Consider the following 18,908-nt stretch of genomic DNA (forward strand, 5'->3'; position numbering starts at 1 on the left):
TGAAAGCACAACAGATAAAATATGGGAAGCTGATCGAAACTTATATAGGAACATGATAATTCACCAAGACATAGATAGAAAGGATGCTCACTCATATTAAGTTATACAACAAAAAGTAAGTACTATTCATACTCTTTATCTATCTACCTACCAAGTAGGTTACCTAAATCTGTCTGTCTATCTAAGTAATCTCTATACCCAACATGGGGCTCAAACTCATGACACCAAGATCAAGAGTCACATGCTTTTCCAACTGAGCCAGCCAGATGCCCCTGTACTGTTCATACTCGATAAATTTTTTCCAAGAAATGAAATATTTTATTCTCAATGTTTTTAATGTTTAAATTAGAGTGTACTAAAGTAACCATCAATTTTACTATTTTTTTCTTTTCCTTATACATTTTTAACCAAGAAGAGGGTATTAATGTTTTGACAAAAAATTTTAAAGTTCACAGAACAGTTGTAATTTTTCCATTTTTTTTAAAGATTTTATTTATTCGTTTGACACAGAAAGAGAGAGAGAATACAAGCAGGGGGAGCAGCAGGCAGAGGTAGAGGGAAAAGCAGACTCTCCGCTGAGCAGGGAGCCTGAGGTGGGGCTTGACCCCAGGACCCTGAGATCACAACCTGAGCTGAAGGCAGACACTTAACTGAGCCACCCAGGTGCCCCTCTATTGTTTATTAAGGATCACTGTGCATGGTTTCAGCTTGTAGTTGTCTTTACAGTCCTGTACTCCAATGCAAAGCAAGGACTGCTTGTAGTTTCTAACCTTTATTATGATATCTTCCTTAATCCAGGAATTATTTATAACTATGTTTTTAAAATTCCAAATATATGGAATTTTGTGAGTTTCTTATCTCCAATCTCATTGCATTGGGGTTCAGGACCATGGCTTGATAAGCAGTTCTCATATATTTATTGAAATTTCCTTTGTGGCCTTACTTGGTAAGAATGAATATCCTACCATTACTGAATACAGGGTTTTCACACACCGCCCCCACTCAGATCAAGCATGTTAATAGTGTTCAAATTTATCCTCATTTTTATCTGCTTGATAAATCAGTTTCTGAAAGAAGAGTATTAAGACATCAGACCATTACTGTGGATTTATCTTGTTATAGATCAAATTCTTTGGTGGGCCAACACATGCTTGTTGAATGAAAATAAGCTCAGAGCAATATTTGTTTTCCTTCTTTGGTCCTTCATATCACTTAATAGAGAACTACGAGCATGACAAAGATGTGAATTCCAGTTGAGTTAAATCTTTTCAAGAGCAACAAATTGTACAATCAATAACATGGCACACTTACTACAAAAGGTGTAGGAACATATCTTGAAAAAAGGTACACAGGAACATCTTTGGCCAGTAAGACTGCAGCAGTGAGTTTAGCAAGTCTAAAAAGAGAGAGAGAGAGAGAGATTTCACTTAGTTTTTAGCTTACCATACATTTTAAAACCCAAACTTCCATAAATATTTCATATTGTAATTATTCTGAATATATAGTAGCCTAATACAACCAATTCTTACAATCACTGGTTATTTAGGCTTCATGCTCCAATTTAAAAACATTAAGTAAGATTTTTTTAAAAAGGAACTTAATAAGAAATAGAACTGATATTTTAATTTCTTCCTTTTTCCTCATTCATCTTTTGATGGCTCCTTTACTAAGAAATAAGACCCCAAAAAGGCAAGAAAGAATGGAGGAAAGTGAAATAAGAGACTTGGATAAACACAAAAAAACACTTGGATAAACACAAAAAAACACAAAAAAAACCCCTGAAAAAGGTATCACTATCTCATGATTATCTATGTGTGAAAATACCCCAAAACTAATTAAATAGGAGAATAATGAGAGAATACTAGCTGTATAATCACTTCTACTGAAAGTTTTTGCCAAAATATAAAAATCATAAGCTATGATGGTGTCATTCTAAATACTAACTCTATTTAAAAATTTTAATCCTGCCTGTAAGAGCTAAAGGTTATACTAGAAGGTTTAAAATGCTTCTATTTCAGCTCCAAAATAAACATCAGCATGTGATCACATTTCTATTTGACAGTTTCCCGTTTCAGAAATCCTAATTTTTTTTTCAGGCTTTACTCCAATCCAACTTAATCTCTGAAACAATTAACACTGTACCTCTGGCTGCTGCAGCTGCTAGTTACTTGACCTCGGGTGTCATACCCAACAACAAAGCCTCTCTGCTTGAAGTCTGAGAAACATCTTTCAAGGTATTTGTACATTCCCTGAAGCAGATAAACACAAAAGATTAGTTCCGACTAATACCTGCATTTTCCATAACTTAAGATCTATTATTTTTATGTGTAGTGTGCCACTTACTGGTTCATAGGAAACTGGCTTCCGCCTTTATGCTCATATATACCAGTATGGGAACAGTACTGTACAGTCTTCAAATATGAGATGACAAACATTTATTTCCTCAAGTTTCAGATACATTTTCTATCACAGAAATATCAATTACGTAACTATAAAAGCCATTATGATATAAAACATTAGGGAAAAAAGAAGGGACAAAGAGAGTGAGTATGCTTAAAAAAAATTGTTAGAAGAACCAAAAAAAAAATGTTTCTTGCCTTAAGGCTATAGAGAACAGAATCTTGATCATTTTAGGCCCTGCTAAATCATAAGACTGAAGCCAACCAAAAAGATTTGAGCTACTTATGAGAAACATTTTTAATCAGCAACATTAACCTTCATTAGGACCTTTCTTGGGCAGCCCGGGTGGCTCAGTGGTTTAGCACCGCCTTTGGCTGGGCCTGACCCTGGGGACCTGGAACCCAGTCCCATGTCGGACTCCCTGCATGGAGCCTGCTTCTCCCTCTGCCTGTGTCTCTGCCTCTCTCTCTCTCTCTCTCTCTCTGTGTGTGTGTGTGTGTGTGACTATCATAAATAAATAAAAATTAAAAAAAAAAAGAATTGCACATTTTACTGACTGAGCCAGCCAACGCCCCATTAGAACATTTTTTTTCTTTAAGATTTTATAAATTCATGAGACACAGAGAGAGAGAGAAGCCGAGACACAGGCAGAGGGAGGAGCAGGCTTCCCGCATGGAGCCCAATGTGGGACGCGATTCAGTATCTGGAATCATACCCTGAGCCCAAGGCAGGCGCTCAACCGCTTAGCCACCCAGGCATCCCCCCATTAGAGCATTTCTTAAGATTGCTGATCCCATTAGTAATTCCTTAGTTTTAAAATCTCACAGAAAGAAAACTTCATGAACTAGGAAATTTGCAGTTAATGGTGACCAAAAAAGAAATGAAATATTTAATATTTAAAACATCACAGTGATAAACTAAAACCATTTAACTATCTATGAATGATTTGCTAACCTTAATAAGTTCTTTCATCTCTAAAAATAACACTTCATATTGTAATAGTTGTTTAAAACCACTTTCACAAATGTTGCCACATTTAGTCCTTACAACCTCAAAGGGAAGGAATGTAGATATTTTTTCTATTTTTGTCCATCTTTCAACATCTCTTCAAAGAAAGAGGAGACAGAGTAAGATTGAAGCTCCACTTAACGACCTGCCCAAGGCCATTCATTCAACTAAAACTACCTTATTCTAATTTATTGAAGACGTACCGTATGGTGACACTACTAAGAAACAATGTGGCAGCATCAAATGAGGCCCTAGTGACTTTTTTTTTTTTAAATATACTATTCTTCCCTTTGCTTTATTTTTTTAAATTTATTTATTAATTTATTTATGATAGTCACAGAGAGAGAGAGAGAGAGAGAGGCAGAGACACAGGCAGAGGGAGAAGCAGGCCCCATGCACCGGGAGCCCGATGTGGGATTCGATCCCGGGTCTCCAGGATCGCGCCCTGGGCCAAAGGCAGGCGCCAAACCGCTGCACCACCCAGGGATCCCCCTAGTGACTTTTGAACCGGTTTTTTTCATGACTCTTTCAAGTATAATTATTCTTTCCAACCAACTTCTGAAAGAGGGTTTCAACTACCTCCATTTTGGCCTCAGTCTGTATACTCTATTTGATTAAGCTCCTCTTTCCAGCTTATCTCTTAAAATCAGGCAAAAGACTTGGCTGGCAAAGCATCCTGTGACAGGAACCAAAACTACCTATCCTTCAAATAACAATGTCAGCAAGACCCTGCATGAGTGACCCCAAGAAAATAATCAGTTTGATCTTTACTGCCCACCTGCACATACTCCTACTTTTGTCCCACATTTTCCTTATATAAGCTTCGAAGATTTTTCAGCACTTTGGAGACAGTCTTTGAGATGGTAAGTCCACTGCCTTCCTAGTGTTGGCCTCATAAATTCCTTTTTTGTTTCACCACCGCTTGTCTCTGCCTTTGGATTTTGTCAGTGGCAAGTGGCCGAACCTGGTCTACTTGGGACGCTCAGAGCCAGGTGCTCTTGCACTCCTGTACTCCAGTTACACTCCCTATGAGTGTGTGTGTATGTGTATGTGTGCATGCACGCATGCTTAACCTAGCCCACTAATTGGTTAGTTTCACTAATTTATTTCTAATGATGATGCCATCTTAAAACCTCACAGAACTTCCTATTATTCTCTAGTATAAAAATTTATCATATCTTAAAACCCCTATTCCTAGATTCTGAAAAGGGTTAGGGTGAAAGAATCAGATTCCATTAGGCTTTTCCATTTCACACATGGAATTTCAAGTCCAGTAAAAAATTTACACTTCCACAGAAACTGATTTTCAAACACTCCTCCAACTCTTTTTGTAAAGTCAAGGATCTTCATTTAAAATGAAAGCTTATGAGGAAACCAATTTATTAAAAAGAGTAAGCTGATATATCTCTGGATGAGGAAAAGTAAGGGGACAGAGGTGCAGGAAGTGGCACATATCCTACCCATTTAATCATTTTGTCATCACTTCTTCCTCATCCCCTGCAATTAGCCTTTGCCTTTGAGAATTCCTTTACAACGAGGCTAAAAATGATTTACTGTTTGGCAGTATTGATTAGAATTATATCTACTGAGCAGTTCTCTAGCCCAGAACTATTTTTAGTATATGCTAAATGTGTTTTAGCCTCAAGTGTAGTTCCTTAAAGCTGTGAGAATGATTCACTAAAAAAGAAGTAATTTGTTTCTAGAGAAAGTTTTATAAAAGTGGGGAGAAACAAATCATATATCATACACTGTCTTAAAGAATTCTCAAATGGATATGGAAAACCACATTAAAAGGAAATATTTTCAACGAAAATTTCCAAATATTCTGGTTAACCTTTATCAACGCCTATATGCCAAAATGAGTAATTCTTTTTTTCTATCTTTGTTTCTCTGTATTAATTGGAAATGTCAATATCCATTTCCTGATTGCAAATGCAAAGTAACATTGTCAAGAGTTTGACAATGGTAGCCAAAAGAACTCTTAATCAAAAAATTAGTCTATGACCTTGAATATACACAAATGACTTCTAAGATAAATGTTGTGCAAGACCAAAGGTCAGCATTTATCCCACATTTTTTATTTACAAGTACCTTCCTAGATATAAATTTGTCTGTGGTTTTTTTTTAGAAAGGCACTACCTAATTTATAAAGCCAAAAAATACAGTGAGAAAAAGTATATATATAATACTTTGTAATACTTACCTGTGTTGACTGTATTACCGTAAGGTCATTAATATAGCAAAATCCTGCCCCCATAGCAGAACGAAGTCCTGCAGTCCCAAAAGTCATTCGGCAACAAAGACGATCTCGCAGTTCCTTGTTCATCCCATTCCGTAACAGATTTTCAATCTGCTCTTTCGTTTTCGGATTCTATAAAAAAGTATTCAGATTAATCAGGATCATAAGCAGATTCCTAATGTGAAGCCCATCTGAGGAGCCAGTTAAGTATGCATATATCACAAGGTTCTAGACAAACTATAAATTCCACAGTGCTACTGGTCAATCTTAGTATGTATAGTAAAACAATACCAGCCATTCACTGAGTCCCCCAAGGAGCCAAGCCCTTACTGAAGTCGGATTTACATATCTCTAATTGTCATAGCAAACAATATTCAAGAATTTTTTAACAAATTGACAAATTGATAAACTTAAGAGCTGTGGATCCAAAATAAGCCTCCTAGTCAAAAAATAACATTAATTAAATTGGAGTCTATATTAAGTCTTAAAAGAAATATGGAAGTTATTGGGTAAAAGCCATTCAACACATGCCTACCAACTACTTCCTAAATCTCTGCCATTCAAAATGACCAGATAAACCTTCCTGCTCTTTAAAGTCACAGGAAACCATTCAGTGTATCTACAGTAAAGGTGATCATAAAAAGGTCTTAGATGTTAAATGTGGATTTAGTTAAGAATGAGAATGAAAATTCAGTCCAAACTTGGCTTGCGAAGCAGGACACACTAACATCTATATTTTAGGATTCCGTGTTTCATTATCACATCCTTTACCTTATTTTAATAAAGCTCAAAGATGCCCTGACTGATATAGGACTTCACAAACAATTAGCAAACTTAAAATAGAAATACAATTATAATTAGAATAAAATTTGAATGAAATTTTCCAGTATTTTTTTTTTTTTTTTTATGATAGTCACAGAGAGAGAGAGAGAGAGAGAGGCAGAAACACAGGCAGAGGGAGAAGCAGGCTCCATGCACCGGGAGCCTGATGTGGGATTCGATCCCGGGTCTCCAGGATCGCGCCCTGGGCCAAAGGCAGGCGCCAAACCGCTGCGCCACCCAGGGATCCCCAGTATTTTCTTTTCAAGAGTAAGAGTCAAATATTATGAAAATAAAGTGAACCACAACTCCCTTCCATGCTATGTATAGTATGGATTTAGTCCATACTAACAACTTAGATCTTCTACATTTATAGCCTATACAATGATGAATGAATATTCAGAATATTCGGAATGATAAACCAAGGCACCTAATAGGTGCATATTTGTACTTGCAAAGTACAAAAAAAAAAAACCAAAACCCCAAAGTATAAATAGAGCATATCTGAACTTGCAAAGAAATAAAAACATATTAATAAATAATTTAAACAAAAAGTTTTCTGGTTATAGTGGAATTAAAGTAACCGGAGTAATGCCACAAACTAATGAGAAGCCATGAGCATTCTGATTAACTGAAATTGTAATCTGCTAAAAATGGATAAACTATACAACATATATATTTATATATATACATATATCTACAGACACATAAAACCTTGATTCAAAAAATCTCCATTTTATAAATGGCACACACTAACAAATACATGGGCTACATAAAAATATGCATAGCTATTTTTTTTTTAAGATTTTATTTATTTATTTGGTAGGGGCATGAGCAGAGGGGCAGAAGGGGAGGGAGAAGCAGGCTCCCTGCTAAGTAGGGACCCTGACACAGGGCTCAGTCTCAGGATCCTGAGATCATGACCTGAGCCGAAGGCAGACACTTAACCAACTGAGGTGTCCCAAAATATGAATAGCTATTAAGAATCTAAACAATAAGATTACCTGGGCAACTATATATTATTTCAATGTCTAATATATGACCAGACTTGATACAGAGGTCAAAGAGACTTGAAGAGGGCTAACAAGCCCAGGTGGCTCAGCGGTTTAGTGCCACCTTTAGTCCAGGGCCTAATCTTGGAGACCCAGGATTGAGTCCCATGTCAGGCTCCCTACATGGAGCCTGCTTCTCTCTGTCTCTCTCTGTTTCTCTCTTTCTCGTTAATAAATACATAAAATCTTTTTTTTTTTTAAAAGAAGAGGGCTAAAATTTAAAAACAAGTATAAGAATGACAAAAACTGAAGACTAAAAAACCTCCATTCTGTAGAGGGTACGTGACAGCGTCATATAATTAGTGACATTGAAATTGGGATAGTCCTGGGGCATCTGGCCGGCTTAGTCAGAAGAGCATGAGACTTTTGATCTCGAGGTCATGAGTTCAAACCCCATGTTGGTTGTAGAGATTACTAAAATTAAACAAACAAACAAAAAAAATTGGGATACTCTTTTTAAAGTCTGCAACAATTATCAAGATTTAAACTGCATACAACTTTTGGCCCATAAACTTCTCTGTCCACAGCAATATCTTCACCCAAACAAAAAGATTTATTTATTCATACAAGAATGTTGATTAGAGCATTTTACTGGGAGTAGTATTATTACCACTATATTGATAACAAAATTAAGATTTAGAGAGGGAGCCTAAGTAACCTGGAGTTAATATTGGAGGTTTAGACAAGATTTGAATCCAGGTTGGTCTGGCTCTAAATCCTAGAAACAACAAAATAACTATGTAGGGCAGGCTAGTGATGCTTCTAATAATAATTAACTCTAACTAAAAAGTAAAATATTATTCCTTTTAATTACAGCCATATAAAAATGATCTACCAGACATGAATACTATTAGGGTACTGAGTACTTCCTAATGTTTAACTGCACAGCTACCACAGTAAGGGCCTAAACATTCCATTCTCCATTATAAACATTGCAACCAGTGTCCTAACCTTATTCCTGGTACTGAAAAATCCCGTGAAGTAGAAAAAAATAAAAATGGATTAAAAATCATGATGCATAGACGTAAGTATATTTTTATGGTAAAAAGTGCTAAGTAATTACAGTGACAGGCATATGTAAAGTTAAATCTCCACTATTTCATTGCTAGACATTAAATTAGATGTTGATGTTACAGATGTTTAAAAACAGACCTAAAGGGCTTTATATGTAACCATGATTATCATATATTTTCCATTCAGATGAAATTGCACTTGTATTTTGTTGTTAAAATCTTCAAATAACCATGTTTTTTACAAGCTATCCTATATGAAGATTCTAAAGAACTACAAATTATTTTTTTAAACATCATTTCCACACAGAACTCGGATGTAGTAAATGAAAAGCAGAAATGTGTATAAAGTGTTTTAATTTATGTAAAAAGAGGTATGTGTATACTTATATATCATTCCAGAAAAAACCCGTGCAAATAAATATAAGAGGCTAAAAATGGTGATTACCTCTGATGGGAAACCAGGAGTGAGGTCTGAGGTAGAAAAGTGACATTTTTATTGTACAGCCTCGGTACTATTTGGATATATTATGGATGTATTACTTATTTTATGGTAAAAACTAGGTAAGTATGATGGCTAAGAAAAACTACTATTTGTATGTTTACATGAATACTTTTTATCTCATAAATTGTTCTTTTTAGAACAGTACCCATAAAAGACTATTAGTAAAATGTATATTAGAGCTTTCTCAAATATAAATTATTGTTTGCTTTCTAAATGTACTCTCTCATTTTTTAAAAGATTTTATTTATTTATTCACTCATGAGAGACACAAAGAGAGAGGTAGAGGGAGAAGCAGGCTCCCTGAAGACAGCCTGATGTGGGACTCAATCCCAGGACTCCAGGATCAGGACCTGAGCCAAAGGCAGAAGCTCAACCACTCAGCCACCCAGGTGCCCCTGTACTTTCTTATTTACAATGCACTCATTACTCATTAGGAGGAGAAGCGAATCAGCCAAAAAAGAAAAAAACTGGTTCAACTGGTGTCAACTGTAAAGAAAGGGCCTCTAAAATTATCCTGTAAGTCTGTGGAGAAGTTATATGATTTACATACTTTTTGGTAATGCACTTATTGATCTATCATATAAAATGAAAATTAATTTTTTTAGAAAGTAAATGCATTCAATCTGAACTAAATTTGCTCTTAACTAGCATATCTTAGAATCCTAATAATTTTAGTACCCCAAAATAGTAATCTTGCAGAAAATCCAAAAAAATTTTAGTGACCGCTAGCATTTTCTATGCTTCATCGGGAATAAAGCTGATTGTTTAGTAGGAAATCAGTAAGCTAGAGAATACAAAATTAAAGCCATGCATTATTTTCAAATTTTACCTGTTTACCCAAAATTTTCCTTTAGGTTCTAATCTATGGATTGCTGCAACTTTATATGGCTGAAATGAAGAAAATACAGTATCTTCTTACATAATACTCTGTGGAATTCTGTTTTTTCCATAGTGTAGGTCCATAAAGCCCAAATTCAAAGAAAACATGAAAGAACTGATTTACCAAAAAACAAAAGAAAAAAGAAAGGCAGCACTTTATATATATATATATTATATATATATATATATACATATATATAAAGAAGTACCTCTTTTAACATACTTCTTACAAACTTACAAACTCTCATAGATGTGAATAAAGCTATATACCAGATCAAAGCCACTCCAACTCTGCCTGCCATCAAATGAAAGTATTCACCCAAGCTTTTCTGAACCTATTCTATTCATAATTAGGGGGTTTCTATATTATTTATGTGTAATAAATAAATATAAGTATACATAAAAATATATCAAAGTAGTTAATCATCATTATATAAAACAAATCAAGTTTGCCAATGAGGAATTCACCTATAAATCTTCTTTCCTAACTCTTTTATAAACCTAATATTTGTATAATTTTTATACAACTTGAATCTACTCTACTTGTATTCTAGTACTAAATCTAACAGCTTAAAAACAATTTAAAATGTGAACTTCATTGTTTAGAAGATTAGAACAGATCTAAAAGAACATAGTATGTATTTACAATCCAAATCCTAATATTATTATATATCTAAAGATGAGGCAATATACAAAACTGACTTTGTAGTGGCTCAAATATATCCAACGGCAAAGCTGTAAATAACATTTGAAAATGTTACTGACAGAGGCTAGTGTCTAAACATAAATACCAGTTTTATTTACAGAGAAAACATATTTAAGTTTATTTCTTTTTTTAAAAAATGTTTTATTTATTTATTCATGAAGACAGAGAGAGAGAGAGAGAGAGAGACACAGACAGAGGAAGAAGCAGGCTCCTTGCGGGAAGCCCAATGCAGAACTTGATCCCAGGACCTCTGGATCACAACCTAAGCCAAAGGCAGACAGACGCTCAACTGCTGAGCCACCCAGGCGTCCTTTAAGTTTATTTCTAAACAGAAGTTAAAATAGGAAACTGCAGTCTGAAAATCTGAAGGGTAAATGCAACTGACATTTACTTCTCGGGGTCAGCCAGCTTGAAGATCCAAATCTAGAGACCTGAAGCAGAACATGTTTTTCCCAACCAGATGCTTCCTTATTGAATCCAAAATATATCTTGCTAACCAATAATTTTTTCCCATTTAAGGGTCTTTGTGTAATTATAAATTTAATTTGTCTATCTTTAAATTTCTTTTCATATTGAAGTATATAGTTAACAGAAAGCATTATATTAGTTTTAGGTATAAAACACAGTGATTCAATAATTCTATAGATTACAAAATGTTCACCATGGTAAGTGTAGTTAGTTATACCATCTGTCATATCATGTTAACACAATATTATTGACTATATTCTTTATGCTGTACTCTTCATCTCCATAACTGGAGAAATTCCATAACTGGAATTTTGTATTTTTCACAATCCTTTTTGCCTATTTTGCACATGCCTCCACACCTCTCTCCTCTGGCTACCACCAGTTTGTTCTCTGTATTTATGAGTCTATTTTTGGTTTTTGTTTGTTCATTTGTTTTGTCTTTTGATTCCAAATATAAGTAAAATAATTTCTTTTTAAAAAAATGTATAGAAATTGGATTAAATTAAATTGGCTTAGATAAATCTGAATGATTATCCTTGTCATATAAAGTGAGATTTCATTATTAATAATTGGCTTAATAAACTCTGAGAAATAATCACTTAATGAATATAAAAATTATATCCAGGAAATAAATATTCTAACTATTCAAAAAGCAGAAAATATGATTTCAAATATAATATATTGTTATCATTTAAGTATAATACCAAATATACCAAAATTAGTGTGAAAGATCAAAATGTTGATTATTTAAAAAATTAAGATTACATAGACATAGTCTTTTTTCTAACAAAGCATACACACTGAGCCAAATTTTACTGTTCAATAACATAGTCATACTCAAGTATCCATTGAACTTTAAACAAAAAATATTTCTCATATAAGGCAATCAAAATAAAACATTTCAAATGTTTGCTGTTTTGCTCCAGGTATTCTGATACTTTTCTTGACTAAAACTGCTCTTAAAAACTAGTCTTAATTTTAAAAAAATAACAGAAAAAACAATATCTCAGTAGATGCAGAGAAAACATTTGAAAAAATTCAACACCCAATAATTATTTTTAAATTTCTCACTAAATTTTTAATGTAATTCCAGGAGGATCTAACCAAGAGAAATGAAACATGTTCACACAAAGATCTGTAAGTGAATTTTAATGGTAGATTTATTCTTAACAGTTGAAACCAGTTGTCCATCAAGTGGTGAATGAATGAACAGATTGTTGTACATCCATAAAATGGAATAACATTTAGCAATAAAAAGGAATAAACTGATGAAATAGACAACAAAATGGATAAATCTCACAAGCATTATGTTAAGTGAAGGAAGCCAGACACAAAAAGTCTATATAACCTGTATGATTTTTGCAAATGCAAACTATAGGAACAGTAAAAAACTATTAAAACTCAACAATAAAAAAACTCGCCCAATTTAAAAGAGGCAAAGGAGGGGCACCTGGGTGGCTCAGTTAGTTGAGTGCCTGACTTTGGCTGGGGTCTGATCTTGGGGTCCTGGGATCGAGCCCCTGGGATGGGCTCCACATCAGGATCCCTGCTCAGCAGGTAATCTGCTTCTCCCTCTCCCCTTCTCTGACCCCACGTGTGCTCTCAAATAAATAAAATATATATTTTTAAAGATTTTATTTATTTATTTATGAGAGACACAGAGAGGCAGAGATATAGGCAGAGGGAGGAGAAGCAGGCTCCATGCAGGAGTCGGATCCAGGACTCAATCCCCAGACCCCAGGATCACGTCCTGAGCTGAAGGCAGATGCTTAACTGCTGAGCCACTCAGGCATCCCTCAAATAAATAAAACCTTAAAAAATAAAAATAAAAAGGGGCAAAGGATTCACTAAAGAAGATATATATAGCCAATTAGCTGTAATAAGTATTGATTCATGCTACAACATGGATGAACTTTGAAAATATGCTAAGTGAAGGAAGGCAGACACAAAGGCCACATACAACCATAGTATGCTTCCATTTATATGAAAGGTGCAGAATAGGCAAATCTAGACAAATGAGTGGTTGTCAGGAGCTGAGGGAGAAGGAGGTATGGGGAATGACTACTATTGGGTATGAAGTTTCTTTCTAGGGTGATTAAAATGTTTGGGAATTGGAGAGTGCTGACAATTGAACAACCTTTTGAATATACTAAAACTCAGTGATTTATACATTTCAAAATGGTGAATTTTATTTCACATTATGTGAACTATATCCTTTTTTTTAATGATTTTTTTTTTAATTCATTCATAGAGACACAGAGAGAGGCAGAGAGAGACACAGGCAGAGGGAGAAGCAGGCGCCATACAAGAAGCCTGACGTGGGACTCGATCCAGGGCCTCCAGGATCACACCCCAGGCTGCAGGCGGCGCTAAACCGCTGCGCCACCCGGGCTGCCCACATCATGTGAACTATATCCTAATTGACAACTACTGGGCAAAATTAGATCAGTGGTTGACAAGGGCTAGATCAAGGGGATTCACTATAAAAGGGGCACAAGAATATTTTCGGCAGTGATACAAATGCTCTTTGTGATGTTGGTTCTGCAATTGCATATACTTTTCAAAATTCATTAAATGGAACACCTAAAAAAATGAAATTTACTGTCAATTATGTAAATATAAATTATACCTCAATCAGCATGACTTTAAAAAAAGTATATATAGGGAGTCCTGGGTGGCTCAACAGTTGAGCGTCTGCCTTCAGCTCAGGGTGTGATCCTGGGGTCCGGGGATCAAGTCCCGCATCAGGTTCCTTGCATGGAGCCTGCTTCTCCCTCTGCTTATGTCTCTGCCTCTCTCTCTGTGTCTCTCGTGAATAAATAAATAAAACCTTAAAAAAAAAAAAAGTATATCTAGAAAAGCCCTAAACTGAAGTTGAAGTAGAGGAAATATGCATAAATCCAGATGCATAGCGATTTACATTATAAAGTATGAATTAAAAATAAGCAACTATTAGGTGGTTTTTTCCAACTCCTTTTATAAAACATTTGAAAAATGTAATTTAATGTTAAAAATAAAATACTTGAAAGATACTTGAATTATATTTATGAAGAAGAGTTTAAAAAAATGAAGGAGAGTTAAAAAAAAGACATGCAAATTACAAAAATAAATTCATGGGTGTGAATTGTACTGTAATAGAGTATCAACTCTCTTACTGTTAAGTTTTTCCTGATAATTATATAAAAGTTTCCTGATATTTGGGAGAGAGGACATTTAAATCATTAATTCTATTAAGTATGAATCTAATTTTACAGAAACCACAAATGAAACTTACTATCATTGTAAAATATGACATTTCTATTTAGTGAACATCTGAGGCTGTAATTGATGCTATTTTATTGTTGACTTGCATTTTGTAAAGGAACGGTATCTTCTGGTACTATTTAGGGATAATTTAACGGTATTCTCATTTTCAAAAGTTATATAAGGGATTTTTTAAAATCCTATTACCTATTTTTTAATTAATTAATCAATTAATTAATTATTTTAAAGATTGTATTTATTTATTCATGAGAGACACAGAAAGAGAGAGAGGCAGAGACACAGGCAGAGAGAGAAGCAGGCTCCAAGAAGGGAGCCCAATGTGGGACTCAATCCCGGGACTTCAGGATCACGCCTTGAGCGGAAGGCAGGCGCTTAACCGCTGAGCCACCCAGGCGTCTCCTATTTTTTAAAAATTAAAAAAAAAAAAGATTTTATTTATCTATTTGAGAAAGAGCAACAGAGAATATGAGCAGTGGGGAGGAGCAGAAGAGAGGAAGAAGCCGACTTCTCTTCCCTGCTGAGCAGGGAGCCCATTGGGCTTGATCCCAGGACCCTGGGACATGACTTGAGCTGAACAGACACTTAATTGAGTCACTGAGGTGCCCCTAAGTGATTTTTTTTTTTTTTTAAAGGAGCTTGACTCCTTTAGCTTTTTTTTTTTTTTTTTTTTTTAAAGGAACTTAGCTCCTGTTTAGCTTCTAGGGTTATCTTTACTTGATTTAATGGAAAATAAAGCTATTTTTCAACCAAACAGGGAATTTATTCATTTTTTAAAAAAGATTTTCTTTATTTATTTGACACAGAGAGAGCACAAGCACGCAGAGTAGTAGAAGGCAGAGTGAAAGGAAGAAGCAGGCTCCCCGCTGAGGAGGGAGCCCAATGTGTGGCTCCATCCCAGGACCCTGGGATCAAAATTGGAGCTGCAGGCAGGCGGGCCCCCAAACAGGAAATTAAGACAAAACTCTAGTATTCTTAGATAAGTCTTGGTTACTTTGGGGAAAGGTAGAAGGGAATAGAATGGGATCAGTAAAGTGGATATAGGAATTTAAATTGAATCTGTAATTTATTTCTTTGAAAAGGAGATCTGATTCAAATTTAGCAAACTATTGTAACGAAACAGGAGAGGTTTGTCATTCTCTGTGGTTTTTAAAAAGGAGAGGTCAATTTGTTAAAAAGGCTATAATCACCCTAATGTAAAACTTTGTTATCCATAATTCTAGAAGAGTCTCCAGGCTACCCTCCATATCTCTAACCCATCTCATCCTAATTGCATTCTGGCAGATTAATCAGCCAAGAACCAACAATAGAGTCCAATTCCGGTTACAACAAATATAAAGGTCAGGAAGGGTGGGAATCAGATCCCAAAGGGCAGAGATCAAAATCTCTTTGGATTCAAATACTCTCTCCATTTCTCTGAGTCTGTATTACATAGGTTAAAAAATGGGAATAACTACCTCAAACAATCCTTGAAGGATTAAAAGAGATTTTTTTTACATGAGAGCATCTATTAACACATCTGGCACATGATCACTCAATAAACATGAGATTTCCTTTTTCTTTTACGTAATCTTCACTACAACAGCAGTCTAACATGTATGCTATACTCGAGTTAAAAAAAATTTTATTCTTGCATGCTGCCCATTCAGTTTCATTTTCCTGATCAGTATCATTTTCCGTTTTATTCTTCTATTCCTCCCACCTTAAATTTTCTCCCATATTCATCATCTATTTCAATCCTATTTACCCATGAAGGCCCAGCTCAAATTCTACTTCTTACGTAGTCTTCCTGACTTTTAATTTCTATGGTTCTTAAAAAGCATCAGATAGTTGACAATTAATCGTTCTTTTTTTGGATCTTATTTAATTTTATTTATTTTTTAAAGTAGGCTCCATGCCCAGCATGGAGTCCAATGTAGGGCTTGAATGCATGACCCTGAGATCAAGACTTGAGCTGAGATGAAGAGTTGGATGCTTAACCAACTGAGCAACCCAGGAGCTCCTCTTTATTTGTATTTTAAAAATTATTATTAATTTTGAACTATATCAATACATTTTCCTAGTTAAAAAAAAATACTAATAATACACATAAAGCTAAAGATGTCTTTGACTCTTACCCCTGGTCCCAGACCCCTCCTGTGGGAGGAACCAGAACTGCTGGGATGCATCCTTCCAAATCTTTACCAGCATTTACATATGTATAGAAATGTAGTTTTGCTTTCTCTCTTTTTATTTTATATATATGGTATCAAATTGCACATTAGGTTCTATATAGCCACTTATTTCACTTAATATATTTTGGGGGTCCTTTCAATACAAACAGATCTATTTTTGTTTTGTTTTGTTCCTGTTTTACTGAGAAACAATTGACATCACTGTGTAAGCTTAAGGCATACAGCATAATGGTTTAATTTATATATACAATGACCCTTGAACAACACAGGTTTGAACTAAGCAGGTCTATTTATATGCAGATTTTTTCAATAAAGTCAGTACAGTATTCTGAATGTATTTTCTCTTCTTTATAATTTTCTTAATAACATTTTGTCTAGCTTATTTTATTTTCAGAGTACATTTTATGATACATATAAGATATAAATCTGTGTTAATCAGCTATTTATTTTATTGATAAGGCTTCTGGTCTACAGTAGGCTGTTAAGTTTTCTGGGAGTCAAAAGTTACATGCAGGGGTGCCTGAGTGGCTCAGCTGGTTTTGGCTTTGATCATGATCTCAGGGTCCTAGGATCGAGCCCTGCATCAGGGCTCAGTGGGGAGACTCTCTCTGCTCAGTGGGGAGACTGCTTCTCCCTCTCTGTACTGCTCTCTCTCTCTTTCTCTCTTTCTCAATCTCAAAAATCTTTTTAAAAGGGCAGCCCAGGTGGCTCAGCGGTTTAGCGCCACCTTCAGCCCAGGGCATGATCCTGGAGACCTAGGATTGAGTCCCACATCAGGCTTCCTGCATGGAACCTGCTCCTCCCTCTGCCTGTGTCTCTGCCTCTCTCTCTCTCTGTGTCTCTCATGAATAAATAAATAAAATCTTTAAAAAAAAATCTTTTTAAAAAAGTTACATGAAGATTTTCAACTGTTTGGGGTATTGGTGCCCCAACCTTCATGCTATTCAAGGTATTGTGAAATGATTAGCATAATAAGTTTAGTTAACATCTTATATAGATACAATAAAAGGAAAAAAATTCTCTGTGAAGAAAACTCTTAGAATCTACATTTTTAAAAAAGAGATTTATTTATTTGAGAGAGAGAGAGCAGGGAGAGGGGCAAAGGGAAAGGGAATGGGAAAGAATCTCAAGCAGATTCCCTGCTGAGTATGGAGCCCAATGTGGGACTCGATCTCATGACCCTGAGATCATGACCTGTGCCGAAACCAGGACTCAGACATTCAACTGATTGAGCTACCCAAGCACCCCTAGAATCTACTTTCTTAAATGTTTTCAATATATCATATAGCCCTATAAACTATAATTATATTGTCCGTTACATCCCTAGTACTTACATAAAACCATAAGTTTGTACCCTTTGACCACCCTCCTCTAAGACTGCATACACATACCCCATCTGGTAACCACAAATCTGATCTCTCTAGAAGTTTGGTGTGTTTTTGGTCTTTTGGGTTTTTTTAGATTCCACATGTAAGTGAGATCATATAGTCTTTGTTTTTCTTGTGTCTTATTTCCCTTAGCATAATGCCTTCAAGTTCCATCTACGTTGTCACAAATAGTAGGATTTTCTTTTTATGGATGAATAATATTCCACAGTATATATATATACCATAATTCTTTATTCATTCATCCCCAATCTAGTATATTCAACTATTGCAGTGTTCAAATTTGTTTATCCTTCCCCCTTTGGTGGGCATTTAGGTTTTTTGTAAATTTTACCTGCATAAACAATGAAATATTTCAGAGGCATAAATAACATGAGAAAAATTCTGAAGCAGAAACCACAAAATAAAACCACATTTACACTAAAGAGATCTTTATATTAGAGAGATCTTATGGTTAGCTGAAAGCTAATAGGCCTATGTATCAGAGAAGCATAAGATTTTTCATTTACATTATAATTTTCATATTATTTTGTGCATTTGATATGACCATGTCATAGTTCTGTTTGGTAAGATCCAGTGCTCACTAAATTATCTGGTGTAAAGGATCCCACGCCATATTAGATACAGTACCTACCCGTCTATATTTTTTTCCACTGGAAAAGTATTATTTTCTCTTTAACTCCCAACACCAGAGGGCAGCAGCCTTAATATGAGCTAGCAATAGAGAGAAACTGACTAATGAAAAAATATTTTAGTAAAATTTGCACTAAATTACTATCATCCTTTCATTTTGGGGAAAAATATTTATAAAAAAGTGAACAGACACATGAAATGTGTAAAAACAACTAAACAAGCAAATCATGCTGTTTCTCCAAGAGGATGAAAGAAATCTAACTTAGATAATACAGGGAAGGAGCATGAAAATCTGATATGGTGAAATATAATATTTACATTATTGGATTAGTTCGATAATCCATTATTGGATTAGTATCTTACAAGTAA

At 35.0% G+C, this 18,908-nt stretch overlaps 1 protein-coding gene across 1 annotated transcript in view; it reads right to left on the reverse strand.

The window, feature by feature from the left end:
- The window catches only part of PGM2L1 (phosphoglucomutase 2 like 1), a 52,638-nt gene that overhangs the window by 24,083 nt on the left and 9,647 nt on the right, over window positions 1-18,908 (reverse strand). The window contains exons 2-4 of the mRNA XM_041730478.1: window positions 5,612-5,779; window positions 2,143-2,249; window positions 1,312-1,396 (exon numbers count right to left, since the gene is read on the reverse strand). Of these exons, the coding sequence (XP_041586412.1) occupies window positions 1,312-1,396; window positions 2,143-2,249; window positions 5,612-5,779 (360 nt within the window). The remainder of the gene's footprint in view (window positions 1-1,311; window positions 1,397-2,142; window positions 2,250-5,611; window positions 5,780-18,908) is intronic.

Source organism: Vulpes lagopus, chromosome 15, assembly GCF_018345385.1.
Source record: "Vulpes lagopus strain Blue_001 chromosome 15, ASM1834538v1, whole genome shotgun sequence".
In the NCBI taxonomy this organism is placed as follows: Eukaryota; Metazoa; Chordata; class Mammalia; order Carnivora; family Canidae; genus Vulpes; species Vulpes lagopus.